The 22,858-nt window shown below is 38.6% G+C and overlaps 1 protein-coding gene across 1 annotated transcript; it reads left to right on the forward strand.

The window, feature by feature from the left end:
- The first annotated feature begins 6,065 nt into the window (after positions 1-6,065).
- On the forward strand, positions 6,066-22,402 carry LOC111574950 (caM kinase-like vesicle-associated protein). The gene is made up of 11 exons (XM_023279793.3): positions 6,066-6,239; positions 16,076-16,214; positions 16,318-16,449; positions 17,764-17,838; positions 18,008-18,146; positions 18,696-18,816; positions 18,978-19,053; positions 19,149-19,285; positions 19,392-19,470; positions 19,608-19,695; positions 20,836-22,402. Exons 2-11 carry the CDS (start codon positions 16,120-16,122, stop codon positions 21,145-21,147), a joined length of 1,254 nt encoding a protein of 417 aa, XP_023135561.1. The 5' UTR covers positions 6,066-6,239; positions 16,076-16,119; the 3' UTR covers positions 21,148-22,402.
- The last annotated feature ends 456 nt before the right edge of the window (positions 22,403-22,858 follow it).

Below are 22,858 nucleotides of genomic sequence, written 5' to 3' on the forward strand. Positions count from 1 at the left end.
CTGCAGCAAAATATAAACGTTGTAATTTGGAGGCAAAACCATCATGTTTCAGAAAAAATATCCATCATCATTTTAGCAGAAATTTTTTTTTAAATAACTCTGGATGAAAGCCAGTGTGTGAAGTGTAATATTTCTGCATGAGCCATAGCCTGCAGCAATTAGGAGAAAAAATCCCACTGTTTATGAAAGTGGTTAAGTGCCGGTGCAAACCCAAAGGCAGCACTCATAAACTGTGAATTAGCACAAGAGAACTCAGAGGCAGATTGCCTATTTCCACATGAGCAGAGAGACTACAGTAATTACAAGGATATGAAACCTTTAAAGCAGGTTAATTTATTTATTGTTGTTGCTTTGTCCCAAGAGGACAGCCTAATAAAGAAATGCACTGAACCAAAGTTAGTTACACACTGAATTTTACTCTCTTCACTGTGTTCAGATACTAAATTAAAACCCGGGAGTAGATTACATGAAGTGATATTTCACCACTTAGCTCATTCACATCACATTTTCAGTGATGTTCACTATGAAATTGATTGTTATGGACTGTTTGCTTTGACACAGAGACCATCGATGCACCACTAGTTATGAGCTGATCAGCGTTATGGACATCCGGTCTCACTGTGTTGTGGTAGCTATGGTAACCTCACAGAGCACCAAATGTTCCGCTTGAAGTGTGAGGGTATCATCTGTGACACTGTGCCTCCCTTCCTGTATGGAGGCAAAAACAAGCAGAATCCTAATGACTTGTCCAACTGACTGGATGATTTAAAGAGCCGATTTACCCAAATTTAAAGCAACAACAAAAACAAAGGAACAAAACCAAAATCAAAAGTATATTCTTGCAATTGTCATATCATGGCTGCAGAATTTCAGTAAATCTGGCTGGATAAAAATAAATAAATACACATACTGTCACCAGTTTTCAAACTATTTCTTTATGTCCAAATCAATAATTTTGGTATTCCAGAGTTACCAGGAGATTGTTTCTGGGAAGAAAAACAACAAAACAAATACATAAATAACTATACTTTGCAGCTGATGCGTATTTAAAAAATGTAATATCTTGGAGCAACTTAAATATTTCACTCTGCTGTTGGAGCTAGATAAGAAAACAAAACTATCAGCTTTGGCACTGGAGTCCAAACATTTTTTGACCCTTAAATGAAGTAAGTGTTTTCTAATAAATGTAAATCACCGCGTAAGAGCATTCATAAAGTAAACTGAATGTGAAAATTAAAGAAGACACATCATGGCAAAAAATCAAGAATGCAGACAAATGATGGGCTTCTTGTCTTTCTCTTCTAAAATGGAACTTTAAACAAAACTTATTTTATGATACATTTTCTATGACCATGATTTTCTGTATTGCACTTTGGGCTATTTTTTGAGCAGTGTTTATATGTTGAACTGAATACATGGGACTTTAAGTCTTTTGCGCTTCTTCACAAACTGCTGTTCAAGCTGTCAAGGTCTTCACTAATGCTTGAGAAGCCTTCAGCCCTTCAAAGTTTTCCATCACGGACCCCATGACTATTCGTTTTGGTTTCTATGGCAACTAAGTTAAAATATAAGTTGACTCATCTTTTACAAGCATGAGTACAGAATTGTACAGACAAAAAAAATAAAGAAATTTTGGCCTGAAAATGAGTTTACAGCCAATCCAGCTCTGCAAAAAAAAGAAAAGAAAAGAAAATCCATTCTCCTGACACAATGAACACAATCTGCTGATTAAACGATATTGTTTGGCCAATGGGTGAGCTTGTTTTATTCAGTCTTTTTTGATGATGCCCCATCCATTTCTAGAAGGTTCCTAAAACCAGAGACAATGCACCGGCACCAGTTTATGTCAAGTCTGATGTCATATACACGTAATGCACATTCTCTGTTTGAAATTCATCACTGAAGAAACTATACAGAAAAAAAGACAGGCATGTTGAATCGATAAAGCAGGGGAGCCATTTGAGTCCATTCACAGACTTACAAATGCTGGATTAACTAGATGCAGCCATGGTAACCTAGGGATGAGCAGAGCACTGAGTAGTTTCTGAGAAGCACAGTGAGGTACTGCCTGTGAGCTGAATGACGCAGATTCTACTTTTGCGTATGCTTCTACTTTATGACAGACTATAGAGCCCCATTGTGGATAATCACAACTGATGAAAATCACATCACAGGAATAAACTGCATGTTCTTTGTTGAAAGCAACTAAAAAAAGAATCGTACCTCAGAAGAGTTACATTTATGTAATATATCATGTCTCCATTCAAATACAAGGCAAAAAATATCTTTAGCAGTGGCTAGAAACACAGGAAGCCCATATATTGTGTCCCTTAAAGTCCTATAGTGTACTGATTGTTGCTGCGTTCTCATTTATCAGAGGGTCACAGCAATTATAGGAGGTCAAATTCCTGTGACAATTTAAACTCATTTGTCATCGTGGACAGCTTCGAACATAAAATAAAACAATCAGATTAACTGAATTAGAAGTGTACACAATAAATGCCAGCAGAAGATCCCCTAAAATAACAACAAATGCAGAGTGTACTCTGAGTCAAAGAACAGAGGAAGACCTGAGACAAAGAACAACCCAAAAAGTCCCAACAAAATTTTAGATATGATTGAGCAGACTGAACTCATAACATTGTAATTTAAGCTTGGCAACAAGAGCTGAACTACAGCCAACTCCAGAGTCTTGCAGATAGGAAAATGGTTCTCAAGGTTGCTTTAAAGATGCATATTGGAAAATTAGTAAGTACATTAGTCTGACTTATTGGAGCTTCTTCTTTCAGATGGCACCAAACACAGCAATATCCTTGTTATTTAAGAGGTGGTTGGTATTGTGAGAGTGCAAAAAAAAGATAGATGTCAGAATCAATTTGGCAGCTGTGTCAAAGCACACAGACATGCAGGTATTAAAACATAGAAGCAGAGGTGAGGCAGCATATTTTGCAGAATGCATATGCACTGATGAAGTAACTTTTGGTTCTTTGGCTGCTTTGACAAGACACCAGGAAGTGATAAGTCTTAATGCTTGCATTCCAACCTGATTTAAGGCTATGACTTGTTGTAGACTGTGCTTCAACTACTCAGGGCTGTCTCCTAAAATGAAGACACCTCACCTTTAATCTAAAGAATATCCATTTTCAGGGTGTACCCAAGCTCTATTTTTGATACAAACTCCCCAAACACCCATGCTTTTGTGCTACTGTTGCATCAGTGAGGAATATATTTACATTTCCAAGTACACTTTTACATTCTTAACACTTGTCTTTCCCCATTGAAATTCAAGATTTGTATCTCGAGGGGAGGTGTCAATGACAAGAAACAAACAGCTGACACAGTGATTGACTACCTCCTGCAGTGGAGGACTGGAGGGGGGTTAGAAACTTATGACAGTTTATAAATACCAACAGTGATATAAGGAATTCCAGGATTCAGATTTGTGATGCAGCACAACTTCTACTGCGAAACACAGCCAGAATTCTGGAGCGCCATATGATACAGGGAGCGAGAAAAGAGAGAGTAGGTGTTTTTGTGGGTAGGTGGGGAGCAGGTTAAAGATGCTCCACTGCTATCTCTCTCTCCTGCTATCCCAATGGCCTTTTAGCGGCATTACTCATTTTAGGAAAGAAGAGACACTCCTGTTACATAAGGCAGTGCTACAGAGTTTGCCTACCAGATAAAATCCCTGCAGATCCTCTGTATACCTGCACATAATTGCAAAGTGTTACCGATGGTCAGAACAGTTTTCTGTGCACTTGGCGAGCTTTTGAAATGACAGAATACAGTGAGTAAGCAAACAAAATTTTGCAGACACCGTAAAATATATGTTTATCTTCAGACCTGCACATTCTCAGCAGTTTCACCATCACAAGCAAAACTCACATTGTCAGTGAAAAGGTTGAGGATAGAACTGGCTGAAATCAATGGTAATGTTGCTTCTACCTAATTTAATCAAATCTCTAGGAACCTGAGCCGTACATCAATATCAGATCAAGAGAAAAAAATACCTTTGCTTAGTCATTTTAACAAAGGTTCCTTTTTGCCACGTATCAAATCTGGATAAGGCATACAGCCTATGTAAATGAATGTCTACAGCCTATGAACTTGTTTGAGACCACATTAAGACCATCACAGTTAGTTAAAAGGCATCAGAATACTTGAAAAAGACAAAAGTCTCTACTTTGCTCTTTCTTGGATCCATTGAACCCCATCAAGAAGATCTCTCCTCTTTGCAAAGCCAGCACTGATACTGACAATGAGCTCAGGTGTTGAGAACTTCTGGTTCACACAAGCTTTGTCTCAGTTGTTGCCTGTGGGATTTTTGATCTCTGAGGGTTTCACACTTTCTCCATCAAAATGCAGAGAAATCAGCAGCATGGTCTGCCATTAGTCGCTTTTTTGTTGCCATAATAGGTGGGATGTGACAGCTCCTGAAATTCCATGATAGAGCATATTTTGGATCAAAGTATTTTCAAGCTGTATCATAGAGAGGGTGCGTTTTCCTAATGGAGTGGCAGGTAATGCTTGTGTGACGCTGTTGCCCAGTGATGCTGTTGCTGGATCGACATAGTCCTTGTCTATTGCATTATATAACGTGAGGCTGAGCAGCGTTTTCTAGCCCCTGCAGTGTCATGCAACTATTTAATCACACAGTATGCCTTTATATTGTACCATTTCAGTTTGCTAAGAGCTGCAGTAGAAGAATACTGGATGCTTCATGTGTCATCCAAGAGGCCTCTTCAGTTCTTACTGACTAATGGAGAGTCCTAGATGCTTACTGTGACACCCAAATCACATGGCTAATGATCTTTTAAGGACCCAAGACTCACGTGCCTCTAAGTGTTAATGGTGTCACCATCTCTCAACTAAGAAGAAGGTTTCTGATGCCACTCATCAGGTACTTACAATGAAGTCTTGAGATCTCTCCACAGAAATATTTCACACCATAAACACCTTGAGTCATCTCTGACCTCACAGTTTAACAACCATTTGCACCTCAGGTCATGTGAGGTTAATGGTGACAATACACACCGATCAGTCATGTTATGACCACTGACAAGTGAATAACATCGATCATCTTGCTATAATGCCATGTTCTGATGGGAAACTTGAGTCCTGACAGTCATGTGGATGTTTGACATGTACCTCCTATGTAAACATTTCAGGTCAAGCAACCCCCTAATTCCCCACCCTCCATGGCAACAGTAGTCCCTGATGCCAGTTGCCACCTTCAGCAGGACAATGCACCCTGACACACAGCAAAAACTGCTCAGGAGTGGCCCAGAGAACACAACAGAGCTAAGGTGTTCGCCCGGGTTCCACACTCCCCAGATCCAGATCTTATTGAGCACCTGTGGGATGTACCAGGATAAGCCTGATCTAGGTTGCCCTGCAACCCACAGGACCCACAGAATTCACTGGTGCCACAGGACATCCCCAGAGGTCCCCACTGGGTCAGAGGAGATGTAGCAGGATAAAGGAAACCAACACAGGCAGGTCGTCATAATGTTATGCCGGATCTGTGTATATCCATAACAGTCAGTTCAAACTGACTCAAATGGGAGGTGAAAAACCTTCTACAATAAAAAAAAGAGAAGTCTGGTTGCCTTCTACTGAAGTGCTACAGAATCCACACAGACATTTCAATTTTATTAAATCTGCTGTAATCTATTAAAGCACAAGTTTGAAAAGGTATGTGACATGTAGCCTGGTACTTTGAAAATTATGCAGAAAAACTAAAGAATTCATAGGAAATGAAGTTCTGCAAATGATTCCAAAGAGATCACTGCAGCTAAGATTTAAACCCAGACACATGGGAGGTAACTTTAAGAGGGATTTAAAATATATATTTTACTGTTTGCTGATTTTCATTCCTCCTGCAAACCAGAGGTTGCCTATGTAAACACCACCAGCTCCATTCACTTAAAAACAGCGACAATAAAGAAAGATGATAACGTTGCCAAAACATTTGACGCGACGATGCGCGCAATCAAACATCGTGGTGCGTCGCACACACGCGCGCACACGCACCTCCCCTCCTCCCTGCATCACTGCCTGCACGTTCACGTAATACTCCCGTGGACAAGCTGACTTGTTGGAAATGCTGGAGGATCTCAGTGAGAGCACGCTGCCTGCAACACCAGAGGAAGCATCCAAAGAAAAGTGAAGCGGCATCGGGAAAAACACACAAATACCACACAAAGGGCTTGGAGTATTCCCAGTGTACTTCACTGAAGGTAAGTGAGCGCAACTGCAGAAACACTGCCGTGAAAAAGGCAATGAGTGAGAAATGTTTAGGAATGTTCTCCGAGATGTACTTGCAGGTTTTCTCTTAATCTGCCGAAAAAGCATGCACGCAGGAGGGAAAGAAAACTTTTCGTGCAATAAAATATGTCTTTGTTAATGCCGGATAGTCACAGGTTATTTAAGAAACCTGCAGCAGACAGATCTCAGTGATGCGCAAATATTTGTACCTGTCAGAGCCGTGAGCTTGATTGTAAATTTCCAAGGTTGGCTGCAATCGGTGTCTTTGCAGTTAAAACCAACTTTATGGATTCTCCTTATTATAATTCAAGTTAATTCATGAAATGAGCGTCACACCTGCAGTTCATGAAGATTTGCTCAAGCTGCGCTCTAGGATTTACATAAGGCATGTTCATCTCCATGCACTCAGACTGCAGCACTTCTTGAGTTCACATTTCAACTGTCTCAGTCTCGCGGTGTGCCCGTTTCCTTGTCATTATTTGTCATCATTCAACACATAGCGAGCTTCTAAGATTGCGATCCCTACTTACTTCCCCACCACTTCATCCACTCCAGAAGGAGGACGAGGGCTTTGACGTGTCCTAACACTTGAGCAGAAGGAGGACGAGTTGTGACAGTGACTGTCTTCTGCAGAACAGAGAGCCATGAAGGTGTGTGTGCACCTTCTAGGGGTTCGTCTGAGGATTTCACTGTTTCATTTCATCATTTTGGAGACATATACCTAGATCAATCAGAAATGATCCACATGCATTACATCAGGAGCTTATTTGAAAATAGTGCGCAAAAGTTTGGGAAACCCTGCTGTGCAGCCAGTTGGTTTGATGCAGAGAAAAACAGGCTTGTGATGCGGTGAGAAGGGACCATGTGTTGGAACACTTGTAGAAGGTTTACTGACACAAACGGAAAGAGTTATGGCTTATTCATGAACATTTAAAGACTGAACATAACCTTATGAAGTGTAGCTGTGTCGTTGTCACCACACATCATATATATGTGTGTGTGTGTGTGTGTGTGTGTGTGTTTTCTTTCCTCTTTTTCTGAGCCATAATGCTTCTGAGAAACAATGAATAGAATCTTTAAATGGTTTATTATACCAGCGAGTTAAGGCCTTTTTGTTTATGTAACAGGCTTTACACTGAACTGAATGTGTTATCTACCTGTGTCATGGTGTATTAAGGTAAAGTAGCTGTCAGATAACTGGGACATGCCTTGTGTTGTCTGTGTTCATGTGATGGATTATTATTATTAACGTGGTTAATATGCCTTGTAGGTTTGTTTTTTGTAAACATGTAAACAGTACATGGAGTTACATGAAGTGGCAGTGGTCTTGGGCGGTGATGGCAATGAGTATGCAGAGAGCTATTCTGCACAGACAGTACCACGGTGCATACAGTAGCACTTGGAAACCATGGCAACAAAACAACATCAGAAGAAACTGGTCAGATGAGCCAGTGATGCTTGAGAGAAGAGATGAATGGTAGACTCAGTGCATTGCAGAAGTGAGCACAAAAGAGAATTGATTCAGACTCATCAACATTTTCTCCACCTCTGTGGACTTAGTTGGTGAAGAACACACTTCTTCACCTCTGTTCGTTTTCGATATAATGTCCTTGAAAATGAGAAATCTATATGTGTGTTTTCCACGAGGGACATTTAAATCATAAATGAAGTAATACAAGCTTATAAAAATTGGCCCAAACATCATCACTACCATCTGCCCCTTGTCACCAAGCAGTTTCCCTTTGAAGAGGCTCAGCTATGGCCAAATCCACAGCTCTGGCCTGCTGCCACTGTCTCACATGGCTTTGACCAACAATCCAGTTTCTAAAATAGCAACCTAAAAATACTTATTTTTAAAAAAGGACACTTGTGTATAATCATGTGTCTAAAATGTCACACGCAAACCTTAATGACACAAATCTAAAACAAACAGAAAATCGAAGCTGAGACAGACTGTGCCCTCAAACTGAATTCAGAAGACGCCGGAGAAATTTCTTTTGTTAGTTCATAAATATCCTCCTACACACTCACGCTTACATATTTCACACTGGGAACTTACAAAGTGGGCTAGTAGGACCCTCATCAGACAGTAAGTGAAGACAACAGTAAACAAATCCATAAAAATGAGCTTCTGCTTTGGGGAAAATGAGTACACGTCATCCACTTTTCATCTCAGTTGATCAGCGTGACTCAGCAGGTTTATATCAATTATGGCGTTTAGAAGTAAGAAAACAATCCATCTGGATTATTATGAAAAGTCAATTTCCACTGAATTAAAAAATAAAGACAAAAATCTTCACAGCTGAGATCAGTAAACACACACATCTGAAATTTAGCAATTTATGATTTCTTTTATGTCACCATGTTGAACTTCAATTATTTCACACATTATAGAATAGAATAGAATAGAATAGAATAGAATAGAATAGAATAGAATAGAATAGAATAGAATAGAATAGAATAGAATAGAATAGAATAGAATAGAAATAATGTATTGATCCCCATGGGGAAATTCTTTTAAGTTAGTTTTAAATTAGGATTCTGTTACATTCGTAACAAGCATCAAGGTCTGGGACATTTTTTTAAATTAAAAAAAAAACAACATTTATTTGTAATGTTCTTCCTTTGGCAGACAAAAGTAAATTAATAAAGTTCACACTTATTAGGCCATTCAGTGTCATCTCTAAGGTTAATTGGAAAAGTGTGACAACTCAAAAACGTAGAATATTTGCATTCCAAACCAATTACTGTCAGTTTTATGACCTCAAACATAATCCCACATTGCAAATTTTCCATGTTTTTTCAAAAACACGATGTCAGGATGCATCATCCATTAGAGCCTAACTGACAGTGTCTGAGAGGTTTTTAGAGTTAAACCGGTTTTAGTGTAAAATTCTAACGGTCCACAGAGTTGGTAAACATCTGTGCAACTGTCATCCATATTTTGCTGTTATCCCAAAAAATGCTACCAGTTATGGGTGTCTGAGATGAAACATCACACGTCTGTCTACAGATTAATAGACATATTAGTCCTGTATTGTAAATTATCAGTATCCAGCTGGTACTGTGGTCCAGATGTATGCAATTCATTTTCTATCCTTAATAAGATAATAAGAAGAGCATAGTGAGATGACAACATTATATTCTTCCACGTCAGATTACTAAATTCATTTTTATTTCTGTATCCCTAAATCATGTGTTTTTACTCAATCATAGAATGGTCTCAGTATTTACCATGTTGGCATTATGCAGGTATACTTGCTATGACTATTTTCTTCACTGGCTACTTAACAATTTCTTCTTTTTTAGAATTATTTTAAAAATCCTGTAAAACCCACAAGCACATCCTGAAGGACCGAGAGAACATTTGAACCCTGCTCTCTGTTTTGGTGTGCATAGTGCCCTAGATACCCAAGATGCCCATGACTCTCAGGCTTGTCGTAAATAATCTACACTGAAGAGTTTTTACCCACTTTATACAGCTGAAAAATTAGCTGGACATGAAAATCTGCTTATCAAATCAAACAGCTCTGCCTTTGTCATTGTCCCCCAAGGGTGTCCACTGTTAAGTTTCCTTAATGCTGAGCTCTGCGACAGTCTTAATTTGAAACAGCATTTTCATTTCCATTAATGAAGAGCACTTCATTCAGATCTTTCAAAAGGCAAAGATAAAAGACCTCTGATTCAGCAATAGTCAAATGCCTCCTATCTTTTTTCTTCTTCTTCTGGTGAAGGAGAACAGCCTTTTATCTCAAAGATTGCTCTGAAAGGGGAAAAAGAAGGAGGGGGAAACAAGTGTGCACAAAATTGTGTCTGACTTATCATACTTACTGTTTAGTGTTTGGTGCGCCGTGGTACTGTGAGTCAAGCTTCTGGGAACAGGTGTAGGGATCTATGATTCACTGTGAGGTCTGGTGATTGCAATAAATGGTCAGACATCAGCCTTACTTCTTAATTCTGTTTGGCATTCATGGTATTATTTGCTGAAGTAGCTGGTGGTAGTGCAGTTATTTTGAGAAAAAGAGGCCACTCAAATACACCAAAGAGGCCCATCGCTACCTGAGATGAAACGCTGTTTGCTGAAGACTCTGGTCTGACATTATGTTTGTTGCTTAGCTTTTGTTCAAGGAATTTCAAATTTGACAATTGTGACTGATGATTGAATCCACTTTGCAACATCACAGAAGAAAAACGTGTGCGTTTATGTCCTTACGTACAGTTTACTTCTGTTAGTCTGAATACCATGGCACACAAGTGAGGCATGCATTATGAAAATAAATAATTCTGATACCCAGACAGCACAGTTGTATGAATCTAAGTGCGAGCCAAAAAACACTAATGGACAGTCTGGGTATTGTTCTTGCAGGATTCATGCAGACAATATTTTTCAGCTGCAGCATATCTCCCAAATGCTCGCTGTACTCCTGACTAATGGTGAGCTGACAGCTCTCTCCTTTAGGACACAGAGGGAGTATGTCTTTTGAACAGGCAAATGGAAAACTGAAACATGGAATTATTTGTGCTACAGCTCTGCAGAAAGAGAGAGACTCTGTGTTTTAGTAGTTTACAATATTTTCTGTCTCCTTGCACTCGCCTCAGGGAAATTTTGTCTTTATTTGTGCACACTCTTGGGAAAAAAAACAACCTTGAGTTAAGTCATTGTCCAGGATGCACTTGAATAATAAAAGTAATGGCTGAACAGAAAGCCTTGATCCCTTTGGCTACTCCTAGCTGACCTCCCACAGCATTTCATCATGATTAAATTACATGCGGCTTGTTGCAAGAATGGTAGGTGATTTAGATTTTAATAGATAAATGAATAGAGACTTAGAAATGCCGGTAACTTGCATAGCATACTTGCATTCAAATTCATATAAAATTAACTTGAACACAGCACTGTCAGTTGCAAGGTTGGAGTTATTTTTTAGGGGCATTTTTGCCTTTGTGTGACAACTGGAGGGGAACAAAAGTCTGTATCATGCAGCACAAGTCTGTTGCTGGAATCAAACCAGGAATGTTGCGTTCATAATTGCCAATATTACTCATACATTTAGTTCAAGATATGATGAGACAAAATGAGATGAGATGAGATGAGATGAGATGAGATAAACTTATAGATAAAGAGGAACTATTGATGCCTCACCAGAGTAATATATATAATAGACTATGTGCACTGTTCACATGTATAGATGTGGCAGAATTGTACTTTCAGTTATACAGAATAGTAGTGCTACATTTCTGTTATTGCACTCACAAAGCTTTCCAGAGAAAAGATGTTTACATCATGTTATTGGACATGAGGAGCTGTAAGAAAACTGTGTTATATTTTGTTGTTTCAGATCTATATGGAGACAAACGGTGTGACATGAAATCCAAAGCACTTTACAGCAAGACAGTGGATATAGATAAAATGCAGAAAATGGTGCCTTACCACAAGGCCACCTTACATGGACATGTTATTATATTTCATATTAGCAAAAGGCCAACCCTAGGTGCTTCAGTATCCTGTCAGTGTAAAGGGTTGTATGAAAACTGACCAGAAATGGTTGTTTTCTTCTCTCTGCTGTATGAAAATCAAAAGCAGTAGGATACATTTAGTCAGTATCAGTGAAAACAGACTTGCTTTAGTTATAATATCCCAGCAATTCACTTACAGTACACCGTATTATCTCCACAACAGAGATTTGTGGAGACTGGATTACACAGTAATGAGTCCCCTTGTGAACAGTAACACACTCATTCTCAGCCCACTGTCTTTGACTCAAGGGCTTTCTCTTGATTTATGATCTACTCTTAAGCAATAAATAGTAATAAAGTACAATGATACACCATCCTCTTAACATGTGCATTCTTCAGATTCCATTTTTGCAATGCATTATCACACTTTCTTGTACTACTGGATGCTATAGCTGGGAGATATATCTGCCTCTGGTTTTGACTGAGGCTACAGACAGCACCTCAGTCAGAATCTCTGTACTCCCACTCTTCTCCACTGGCTGCCATCTCCACCGTAAGGCCTGCCAAAAAATAGGAGTTTTTTTTCTATACAAGCATGCTATGTCACCAGTAATGTTTCACTGCCAGTTGTGAAACTGTATTGTATTCTTCTGTGCAGATGCAACAAGTCAAGTCACACAAATGTAAAACAATGTGTAATTAAATTACTAAAAGTTTGAGTTCAAGGTCTACAATGCAATTAATTGCAACCAAAAGGTCAACTCATGAAAGCATTCACACATAGCTGCTTCCACTAAACATACAAAACATATCTCGAAATAAAATAGGCATATAATTCAAAACAGCACCAAGTGAAAGATGCATGTTGCTCTGAAAAACATGCTGTAGCAAATCGGCTAGTGTTAGATCGCCCTATGTGAGAGTTCTCCAATTTCCATGATTTAAAAAAAAAAAAAAAGCAGCAGGGTTATGTAGCCAGGCTGTAAAACTGGCATAGAAATGTGCTAAAGGACTTCATGTGGGTGAATTTAATTTATTGGACTTTTTGCTGTCTACGGTTAGAAATGTTATGCTGTATGCAGAGATTTATCTTGTAGTCAAGGTATTTATGTTGGTTGGTTGGTTTAGTTTGATCATGTATTCAATCATCGGTGAGGAAACTTTAGGACTTTACTGAGAGATGATATGAATCTCTCTGCCATCAGCATTTGCTGTGTTATCCAGTCCTTTAACAATGTCTAGCTCATACTTACAGAGTATCTAGTGATTTGTTGAGGGAAATCTGTCATAAAAATGGCTAATTGACAGAAATACAAAACAAACAAACAAAAAAAAAGAAAGTCGGCATAACAACACAATCCAAACCTCCTGCAAAACTTAACATTTTTATTGTGGCAGGTTGCTAGTTTGGAGGTTGTTGCTTGCTGTAGTGAAAGGGATTTTGAAAACGGCAACACAAAGATAGCAGAAGGGGAAGAGACAGCCGACTGAAAAGAGCAGCTGTGTCAGACTTAGGTTACAAACCTAACATACATGTATTTCAGTATGTTGAAACTGGACAGTATGTTGATTCATACATTCTGGCAATGATATAGTTTAATTGTTGCGAATTTAATCCATTGGTCTATCTCAGGGATCACCAACCTTTTTGAACCTGAGAGCAACTTCAAGGGTACTGAGTAGTATGAAGGGCACCTTGTTTGATACAAACTTCCTTAATAGCAAACTTGCGCCATCATCTTTAAACAATAATAATAATAATGAAAATAATATGTAAAAAGACTGTCTGATCACATTTATGTTAGTTATTCCTTACAATAATTATTAACAACGATTTCCACAACAATGACGGTAGGAAACACACACACACACACACACACGTATATGGAAATCTGTTCCAATATTTAAAAGTCAGAGGTATCCCATCTCTGAAACTTTGGTAAATATCTTTCTTGGCAGTTTTGTATGAATCAGTATATTTGCAGCATTTGTCCAAAATCACACCAGTTACATTTCTGTGCAAACTGTCACTTCTAACATTTTTAGGAAATCATTAACTGTCATCAAATCATGCTTCATTTTTGCAAACCACTACCTTTGTAACATTTTTTTTAACAATTCATGAACTCTGTCCCATGTTTGTACAAATTATCAGTTATGTAAGAAAAAAAATCAACTCTTTCACACTTTGAAATGAATCCTATCACATTAGTACCAATCACCAGCATTTTTCACCAGCATTGCAACATTTTTAACAGATCATAAAAACAAATCATTACATGTTTTCAACTAATTATTTTTCACATTTTTGTGTAATGGCACGGCGTTTTGAATGACAACATATGTTACCTCTTTCTCTGTCTGTAAATGTGTGTTAGTGGGAAGCCTGGCATTGCAGAGCTTATGTCTTACCTTTACCTTGCAGCTCACAGTTCAGATGGTTCAGTTTCCCAGTGATGTCCGTTAAAATGCAAGGGCAAGAATCCACTCAGTGTCCTCAAGCAGCAAGGTGTCTTCCCCTTTGGATTGCGTCAACTCTTTCATTTCGGCCAACAGTGACAAAAAACGCTGCAAAACTGTTCCCCTGCTGATCCATGGGGTTTCTGTGTGTAGTAACAGATCATCATGTTCAGCTAACAGCTCCTCCAGCAGCACCTTCAATGTCCTGGTTGTTTGGCTTTGGAGCCATTTATGATCTTCACGACAGGAGTCATCACATGATCAAATCCGGCCACTTTTGTACATACATATGTCCTGCTGGTGAATGATGCAGTGGTAATGTAGGAATGCTGGGAAGTCTGGATCACCTCTGCATCGTACAATGAAGCCTGCATGCCGACACGTCGTGGAGGAGCCCCTTTTTCTGTCCGTAGTGCGCATCCAGTCTATGTGCTACCAGGTGGCTAGTTAGCATGGAAGCTTTGTGGTGGGTAAAGTAGCGTCTCTCCACATTGCGCCGCTTTGCCGACGCAACAGTCGCCCCGCAAATAGGACACATACCTTTATCTTTCACTGTCGTGAAAAAGAACTCTTCCTCCCAGTCATCGTAAAAATAGTGTTTTCTCTTTCACTTATCGGTCATGTTTTGGGGATAAAAACCACATCTAGCTTCCCAAAGTGTCTGCGCACGCACGCTTCAGCAAAGAGTGACGTGGTGGTTTGACATGCGCAGTGAACTCTGACTCGGACAAAGTCAAAGTTCATTTACACCGAAGACTCACATGTCCTCTGCGGGCAACCAGGCGCCCGCGGCACCGTGTTGGCTACCCCTGGTCTATCTGAAACACATTTTCAAATTTTACATCAACATAGTATATTATGATAGAAAACTTATACCTTAGTTTTGTCCACATAAGTCACCACTACTTGTTAGACATTTGACTACAGAATATAAAACAGGTACTGCAAGCTTGGAGTGTATATTAATCACAGCATCAGTTATGTGATCATGTACTACCCCTCAGTAAGGTCAATTTAAATTCACACATTCTACACAATCTACTTTCTTTTGAAGAAAAAAAAGAAGATTCCCTTCTCAAACATGTCCTCCCATTTATTTTACCCATTAGCTGATGAAAGTAATGTACTTGAGTGCAATACTGTCGACTGTTCTAAAGTATATGTGCATGTCATCATAACCAGGAGTAGTTGCAACCTTGCCGTTTAAAACACAAAACTCTTTTACACTTGTTCCTGCAGAGCTGGCAAGTTAATAGCTTTTGTTAACTTTCAAGAGTCTATCACAATATAAAAAGAAAGACAAGAGGCACAGCTACAGCATGGGGTCATGTTTTTAACTATGGAAGCACACACATCAAGGGTGCTGCTGCAGTACGCAGCTGACTCACTGCAGATTTGTAGGAAACAAGCTTCGCGGCCCCGCAGAGTTCACTGAGAAGATTATGTTATTGAAATTTTCAATTGTATGTTGTGTTGCTCTTGCGGTAATGTGGAATAATTGGCTCCCACAAGCTCAATTACATTTACCTGCTCTCAGATGTATGACCAGGAAGGCTTCAGAGAAAGAACTAATTGTGTATCCTGTCTGCTCTCTATAAATGTGTACGCTGATTTACTGCATTCATTTTGTGTTTAGTGCATCACCGAGCAACAATTCCTTACATTCTATTGGTATCATTAATGACACTGTTTTATTTCACTTTGAAGCAATTAGTGGTGCAGGTTTTTAATATATTTTTATGATGTTTGGTAATGAGGCTACAGCTGCAGATTAGGTTTTTTCTTGTTCAGGTTCGCACGTGTGTTCAGATCTACTTTGGACTATGCAACTGTCTGTCAAACCGAAGCTATACTGTTCAGGTAACTCCATTGTGTTGCACTTTGTTGGCAGGTTGTGTTGTGGCAGGACTTTCCCTGGCTAGGGCACGAGCTGCCATGCCATTTGGTTGTCTGACACTCGGGGAGAAGAAGGATTACAACAGTCCCTCAGAGGTGACCGACAAATATGACCTTGGACAGATTGTTAAATCGTAAGTTCATCTACGTTCTAATGAATTCCAACAACTATGCAGAGAATCTTAAAATCATTTGACTCGAAATATGACATGTTTGCTTTTTTTGTTGTTTTCACAGAGAGGAGTTTTGTGAGATATTTCGGGCGAAGGATAGGAACACCTTGAAAATGTACACATGTAAAAAGTTCCACAAAAAGGATGGAAGAAAAGTGAGGAAAGCTGCCAAGAATGAGATAATGATCTTAAAGATGTAAGTAAAGTGTTGGACGAGACATTATAGAAGTGACTTGTCTGAGGCACTGTCCTGGCATTGACATGAAACGTAATCCCAGAAATTCAGTAAAATGCTGTCTTGCAGCTGAGCCAAATATAAAAAAGCAAGGCAAAAGCCAAACACCGAAGCTTTGATCACTGTAAGAGCAATACACAATAGTATTATTCTAAGTAAAGTTCTGGGACTCTGGAACTAAACCTTGCTTGTATCTGGTGAACTGAGACATCATTTGTTTGTTTCAGTTTTCTCCAGTCGCCTCCATTTCAGTCTAGTGATATTCTAGATGCATGTACTATCAACAAATCTGATGAAAAGACCATTAAAGTAATGATTGTACAACTAAATTTTGATATAACTTTTACCTTTGTGATGTAGAATTCCACTGTAGTCCAAAAGCTGGTTACAAACACATTACTAAACCGCTATTGCAGTACAAGACATTACCATCAACACGGGACCTAGTTTATTTTGAGTCAGTCCCATATGCACTGCTGCAGCAAATATTCATTAGCACACCCAGTCTGCAGATGACGATGGTCTCCAATAAATGTATTACTTTAATCTTGTTTGTTAACTGTTTGACAAAATTAATAAGCAGTGTTGTTTTAATTTAAGCAATTTGTTAGCTAGTTCTTTTTAGATACCAGCAGCAGGAGCAAATAGGCCTCAGTGCCAGTTTGGGAAGTTGGAAAGTATTAAGAATTATGCCACAATATTTTTGGTTTTGGTTGTTTTATTTGATTTGTTGAGAATCCCAAAACATAGACTGTTACAAGCCCCATCTTTTAAATATTATTAATATAAATATTGCCATATCTTGAGAATTTATTTTTGTAGTGTAGGTGTATTTATACCAAGAATAAATCATTCTAAAGGCCAACATCACCAGTATATGAAATTAATTTTAGAAATCAACATACATGGCATTGAATCAATAAAATCAAGAATTTATTTATTATTGATGAAGGCTAGAGGCCTAATGCCTGAATATCATGATAGTGATTTGGAACTAGTTGTGTGAAGCTTCAGCCAAACCAGTCGGTATTTTACAGCTTCAGCCTCAGATCGACTGCACTGTTGTGAAGCCATACTGCCGGTTTTTGACAAGTGTGCAAAAAATCTCTGGTGAATTATCAGCGCTGCTTAAGCGGTCATGAATATCTGACATGGGAATTATGTTGCTGCCTTCTTCTAGATATTTACTCTGTTGTTGCTCATTTAACCTCACATCCCTCCATTTTACCTAAATCTTAATACTCTACTCTGCCATTTTTTTTGTGCTTTTCAAAGGATTAAACATCATAACATCCTTCAGCTGGTTGACACTTTTGAAACGAAGAAGGAGTATTTCCTTTTCCTGGAGCTGTGAGTACTGCCGAAGTGTTTGAAAGACATTTTTGCACACATTGTATTTCTGCAAATGTTATACAGCTAATGTCAAATTCAACATGTGATTATTTAATATATTTGTTGTTGGTTTTTTGCATTTACCAACAACTGACACATTTTATATCGGGATGTTCCATCTCATCAGAGCTACAGGAAGAGAGGTCTTTGACTGGATCTTAGATCAAGGCTACTACTCGGAGAGGGACACCAGCAATGTTATGCGGCAGGTGTTGGAAGCTGTAGCTTACCTGCACTCTCTGAAAATCGTCCACAGAAACCTAAAGGTGCACTTCACTGCTGACACCTAGTGAGAAATAGCAGCATTTCATCCATCCATCCATTATCTATACACCGCTTAATCCTCACTAGGGTCGCGGGGGGTGCTGGAGCCTATCCCAGCTGACTCGGGCGAAGGCAGGGGACACCCTGGACAGGTCGCCAGTCTGTCGCAGGGCTACATACAAAGACAAACAAGCACTCTCACATTCACACCTACGGGCAATTTAGAATAATCAATTAACCTCAGCATATTTTTGGACTGTGGGAGGAAGCCGGAGTACCCGGAGAAAACCCACGCATGCACAGGGAGAACATGCAAACTCCATGCAGAAAGATCCCGGGAAAGCCGGGACGTGAACCAGGGACCTTCTTGCTGCAAGGCGAAAGTGCTAACCACTACGCCACTGTGCAGCCCTAGCAGCATTTCAACACAGGCCAAATACAATGCTGTAAAAAATGAACAACCTTGTAAAAACCTTTACAGACATGAAACGCTGTGTTTAGATAAGAACAGATGCTTTTAAGTTTAATAAACCTTTTTGCTTCTCATACAGCTGGAGAACTTGGTGTACTTTAATCGTTTGAAGCACTCCAAAATTGTTATCAGTGACTTCCAGTTGGCTAAACTGGAAAATGGACTCATTAGGGACCCATGTGGGACTCCTGAATATCTTGGTGAGTCACATAACACCTTACTTTAGATCAATTAAATAAGTTTTCTCCTGAATTTGTTAAAACGATGTTTAATCTTCCAACAAAAAGAAACAAATCTTGATCATTTTGCATAAAGCTGTTTTTGTATCATCACAATATTTAAATCCTATTTTCACGTGTAGCTCCTGAGGTGGTTGGGAGGCAGAGATATGGAAGACCTGTGGACTGTTGGGCCATAGGCGTCATCATGTATATTCTGTGAGTGCTCAGTAATGTTCCCAAGTTATTTTATCTGCAGTCCATTAGAATGTTTTACCTAAAAAAAAACTTGTCCTTTTATGTTATCTTCGTAGTTTGTCTGGGAACCCTCCTTTCTATGATGATGGTGATGAAGATGACTCTGATAGTCGTGATAAGAATCTTTTCCTCAAGATTTTGTCAGGGGACTATGAATTTGACTCTCCATACTGGGACGATATTTCAGATTCTGGTAAGAGATAATCACGAGATTTAAGAATGTGTTAGCATTTCTGTAATCATAAATTATGTGTCCAGGGTCTAAAAAGTAAACTATTACTGTTTCTTGTGTTTTACAGCCAAAAACTTAGTGGCATCTTTGATGGAAGTGGACCAAGATCAGCGATTGACAGCACAGGAAGCTATAGCCCATGAATGGTAAGAGAGAGAAAAAAGAAAGTTATTAAAATAGATCTAACAGAAATTGTCCTGGCCAACCTTTTTAATCTGGGTAAATAGGGAGCAAAATTATTATATTGTGCTTGAGAAAATTGTTCTTTTGTTTCTTTTCTTAGGATTTCTGGAAATGCTGCCTCTGACAAGAACATCAAGGATGGTGTTTGTGCACAAATCGAAAAGAACTTTGCCAAAGCCAAGTGGAAGGTAGTACTTCTCATATCCAACATGTCATATATGAATTTATTTATTCTTATATATCAGTATTTATGACACATATTACACAAAATGAAGTCTTTATGATCATGCCCCAGGTTTCCAACTGGCCTCTGGATTTTCTATACTCATAATATAACCACCGATATACACTGAAGAAATTTCCATGTCTACACTCTATTGACTGCAAGCTACTAGTGCAGTCGTATTTTTAGTCCTACACTACCTTATGTTTCATCCCAATTTTTGTCACCAGCACAGACTCATGCTTAAACCTTCCAAAACCTATATTTAAGGGCTCCCATTTGACTTTCTACTGTTAAAAAATGTTTTTTTATTCACTACCGTTCAAAAATTTGTGGTCACTTAGAAATGTCCTCTTTTTTTTTTTTAAAGAAAAGCAGTTTTTTTAAATGAAGATAACATTAAATGAATCAGAAATCCAGTCTAGACATTTTTAATGTGATAAATGACTATTCTAGCTGGAAAAGGCTGATTTTTAATGGAATATCTACATAGGGGTACAGAGGAACATTTCCAGCAACCATCGCTCCTGTGTTCTAATGCTACATTGTGTTAGCTAATGGTGTTGAAAGGCTAATTGATGAAACACTGGGGTGATTGAGCCTTTTCAGTAGCTGGGGCCAGACTTTGGCACAAACTGCCCCCTGACATGCGCACCATCACTGACTTTGGCCTTTTCAAAGCCCGGCTCAAAACTTAATTTTTCAAACTGGCTTTTAATGCTCAGTAATGTGGTGACATTTTATCTTATTTTATTTGATTTTATTTGATTTTATTTTCTTGACATGTCTATGTGACTATCGTTACTTTCTTTTAATTTGCTTTTATTCTAATTTTACTGTTTGATTTTAACTGGAAAGCACTTGGTCAACTTGAATGTTGTAAAGTGCTCTATAAATAAATTTTGATTGATTTGATTGATTATAAAAACCCTTGTGCAGTTATGTCACCACATGAATAAAAGTGTGAGTTTTTGTGGAAAATATGAGATTGCCTGGGTGACCCCAAACTTTTGAATGGTAATGTGTATTTTTCCAGAGAAAGCTGTAATTTTTGCTGTATGTTGTCACTTTATGTGAACGAACATTTTGTTTTTAATATTCACAGAAAGCTGTCAGAGTGACCACCCTCATGAAGAGACTTCGAGCGTCCGAGCAGGGGGATTCTGCCGCCGCTGGTCTTGCACCAGGAGCTTCAGCTGATCCCAACACACCCGGGGTTACTCCTGCTGCTCCAGCAGGTGGCGGTGGCCTTCTTGCTGCTGCCATAAAAGCTGGTCTTAGTGAAAAGGCTTCAGATACACAGACTGCTACCATGTCTGCGCTCTCCCTGCCCAGTGCAGCCAGACAGGAGGAGCAGCAGCAGTCACGGTGCAACGGCGACATTCCCCAAGTGTTGCCACCAAGAAAAGGCGACTAGGCATCAATCAAATGCAAGAAAACCAACCTACAAGCACATGCGCAGTACAGCCAGTAAATTTGGAATCATGATATCGTGTCTATGCTGTCTGACTATCCCCCAGTTTGCAGAATACACCATGCATTTCATGTTCTTGCCTCCTGTACTGATTGGTCTATTGAATAGTGTTCTTCACTCTCCCCTGTTCTTGTTATTTTGTACACAAGTCCCTTTAAAGCTTGTTGCAAAGTAGCTCTTCTGTTGTTTTGCTTTTCCTTTGAAACTGTAAAAACTCAAAGTGTAATTTAGTGAAATCTACTCATCTTTATTCATCAGCTCTTTGTATATAGATGTATTAGTCTGTTTCAACAAAATGCTACTTTTTAGCTTCAGATCTTACAATCCTGAGTTCAAGTCTTGTGACTTAAAATTATGAGTTGAAAGATTTGGTAATTTGATCATATAAAAGTTATTTCACAAATATATAAATGAAAATTTATCAGAAAGCTTTCAAGAGTTAATGTTGTAGAAACTATGCTCCAAAACTGAATACAGTTAAATGACAAAACTTTGTCATGTACATATTTTGAATGGATCACAAATGAATATTTGAATTAAAAAACAGCCAAAATGAAATTTTTTAAGCCATGTTGAAGATTTCAAAATTGTCCAATATAATACCTGTGACACTTAGATGACTGTCCATAAAAAGTTTTTATAATGACAGACTGTGTAACAGATACAGAGGATTCAATTTGACACTGTGACTAGATATCTACTGGTTTAGTGCAGTGCAACTTTAGACAACTTAGAATTTTAAGGCAGCAAGAAAAGCATATTTTTTCGTTTAAGTGCCTTAATATTTGTTGCATTCATGTACGAAAATGTTTCAAGAGGAACAACTTGATTATAAATGCTTATTTATTTCATTGAACTGGTTTTAGCTGTTTTATTTGCTCTTCTGTTTAGAGTCGTAAGCTGCTGTATTGATATTTGTGTTTTGTCCTCTTTCACACTTCATTTAAAACACAGGAAACTAGATTTAGACATTCTATGTAAAGTGATGTTTTAGCTGTTGTTGTGTTGTAACTTGTAATTAGTGAATTCAGAGTTTTTAGCAGAGTCCATATACTGTACGACTATGTATATTTGCATTGTATGTGTATACATGTGTATTTTTTTATTTACGTGTATTTAGCAACATTTAGCTGAGCTAACAGGTTGCTACAATGCTTGTGACTAAATAAAATGAGCAATACTGTTGCTGAAACTGTGACACTTTTCTGAAGTTGTCCCTTACTGGCAGTTTTACTATTTGACAGGTCCCAGCACCGATCACAATTTTACTTGAATACAAGCAATTTTTCTTTATAGAACTTTGGCCGTTATTAAGACTGTTTGTCAACACAAACTACAGTGCACTTTATCACAATATCATCTCGCCTTTAAAGCTAGACTAAAACTCACTGTACTGATCCACTGATCAGTTTGTTTGGAGAACTGGCTCGCCTGTACTTGGAGCGTCTTCGCTTCAAGGTCAAGCTTAGAGTTAGTTTTTTATATATCTGGGCAACAGTGAAATAAAGCATAACGCACAATGAGCTTTACACCATTTTTAATAGATAAAGACATGGCATTATGTGTTATAAAGACACTGTGTCATATAGCAGTGAATTTGTACTTGATATTCAGGTGTTCAAATCATTCATTTCTCCATGTATACTGAAAGCAT

The sequence above is a fragment of the Amphiprion ocellaris genome, chromosome 5, assembly GCF_022539595.1.
Source record: "Amphiprion ocellaris isolate individual 3 ecotype Okinawa chromosome 5, ASM2253959v1, whole genome shotgun sequence".
NCBI classification, from domain to species: Eukaryota; Metazoa; Chordata; class Actinopteri; family Pomacentridae; genus Amphiprion; species Amphiprion ocellaris.

What these genes read in the sequence shown, in the direction of transcription:
- LOC111574950 (XM_023279793.3), top strand. Translation starts at nt 16,120, where the DNA reads ATGCCATTTGGTTGTCTGACACTCGGGGAGAAGAAGGATTACAACAGT. An exon ending in TCGTCCACAGAAACCTAAAG is followed by an intron (nt 18,147 to 18,695) that starts GTGCACTTCACT and finishes CTTCTCATACAG; the next exon opens with CTGGAGAACTTGGTGTACTT. An exon ending in GGCGTCATCATGTATATTCT is followed by an intron (nt 19,054 to 19,148) that starts GTGAGTGCTCAG and finishes TTATCTTCGTAG; the next exon opens with TTTGTCTGGGAACCCTCCTT.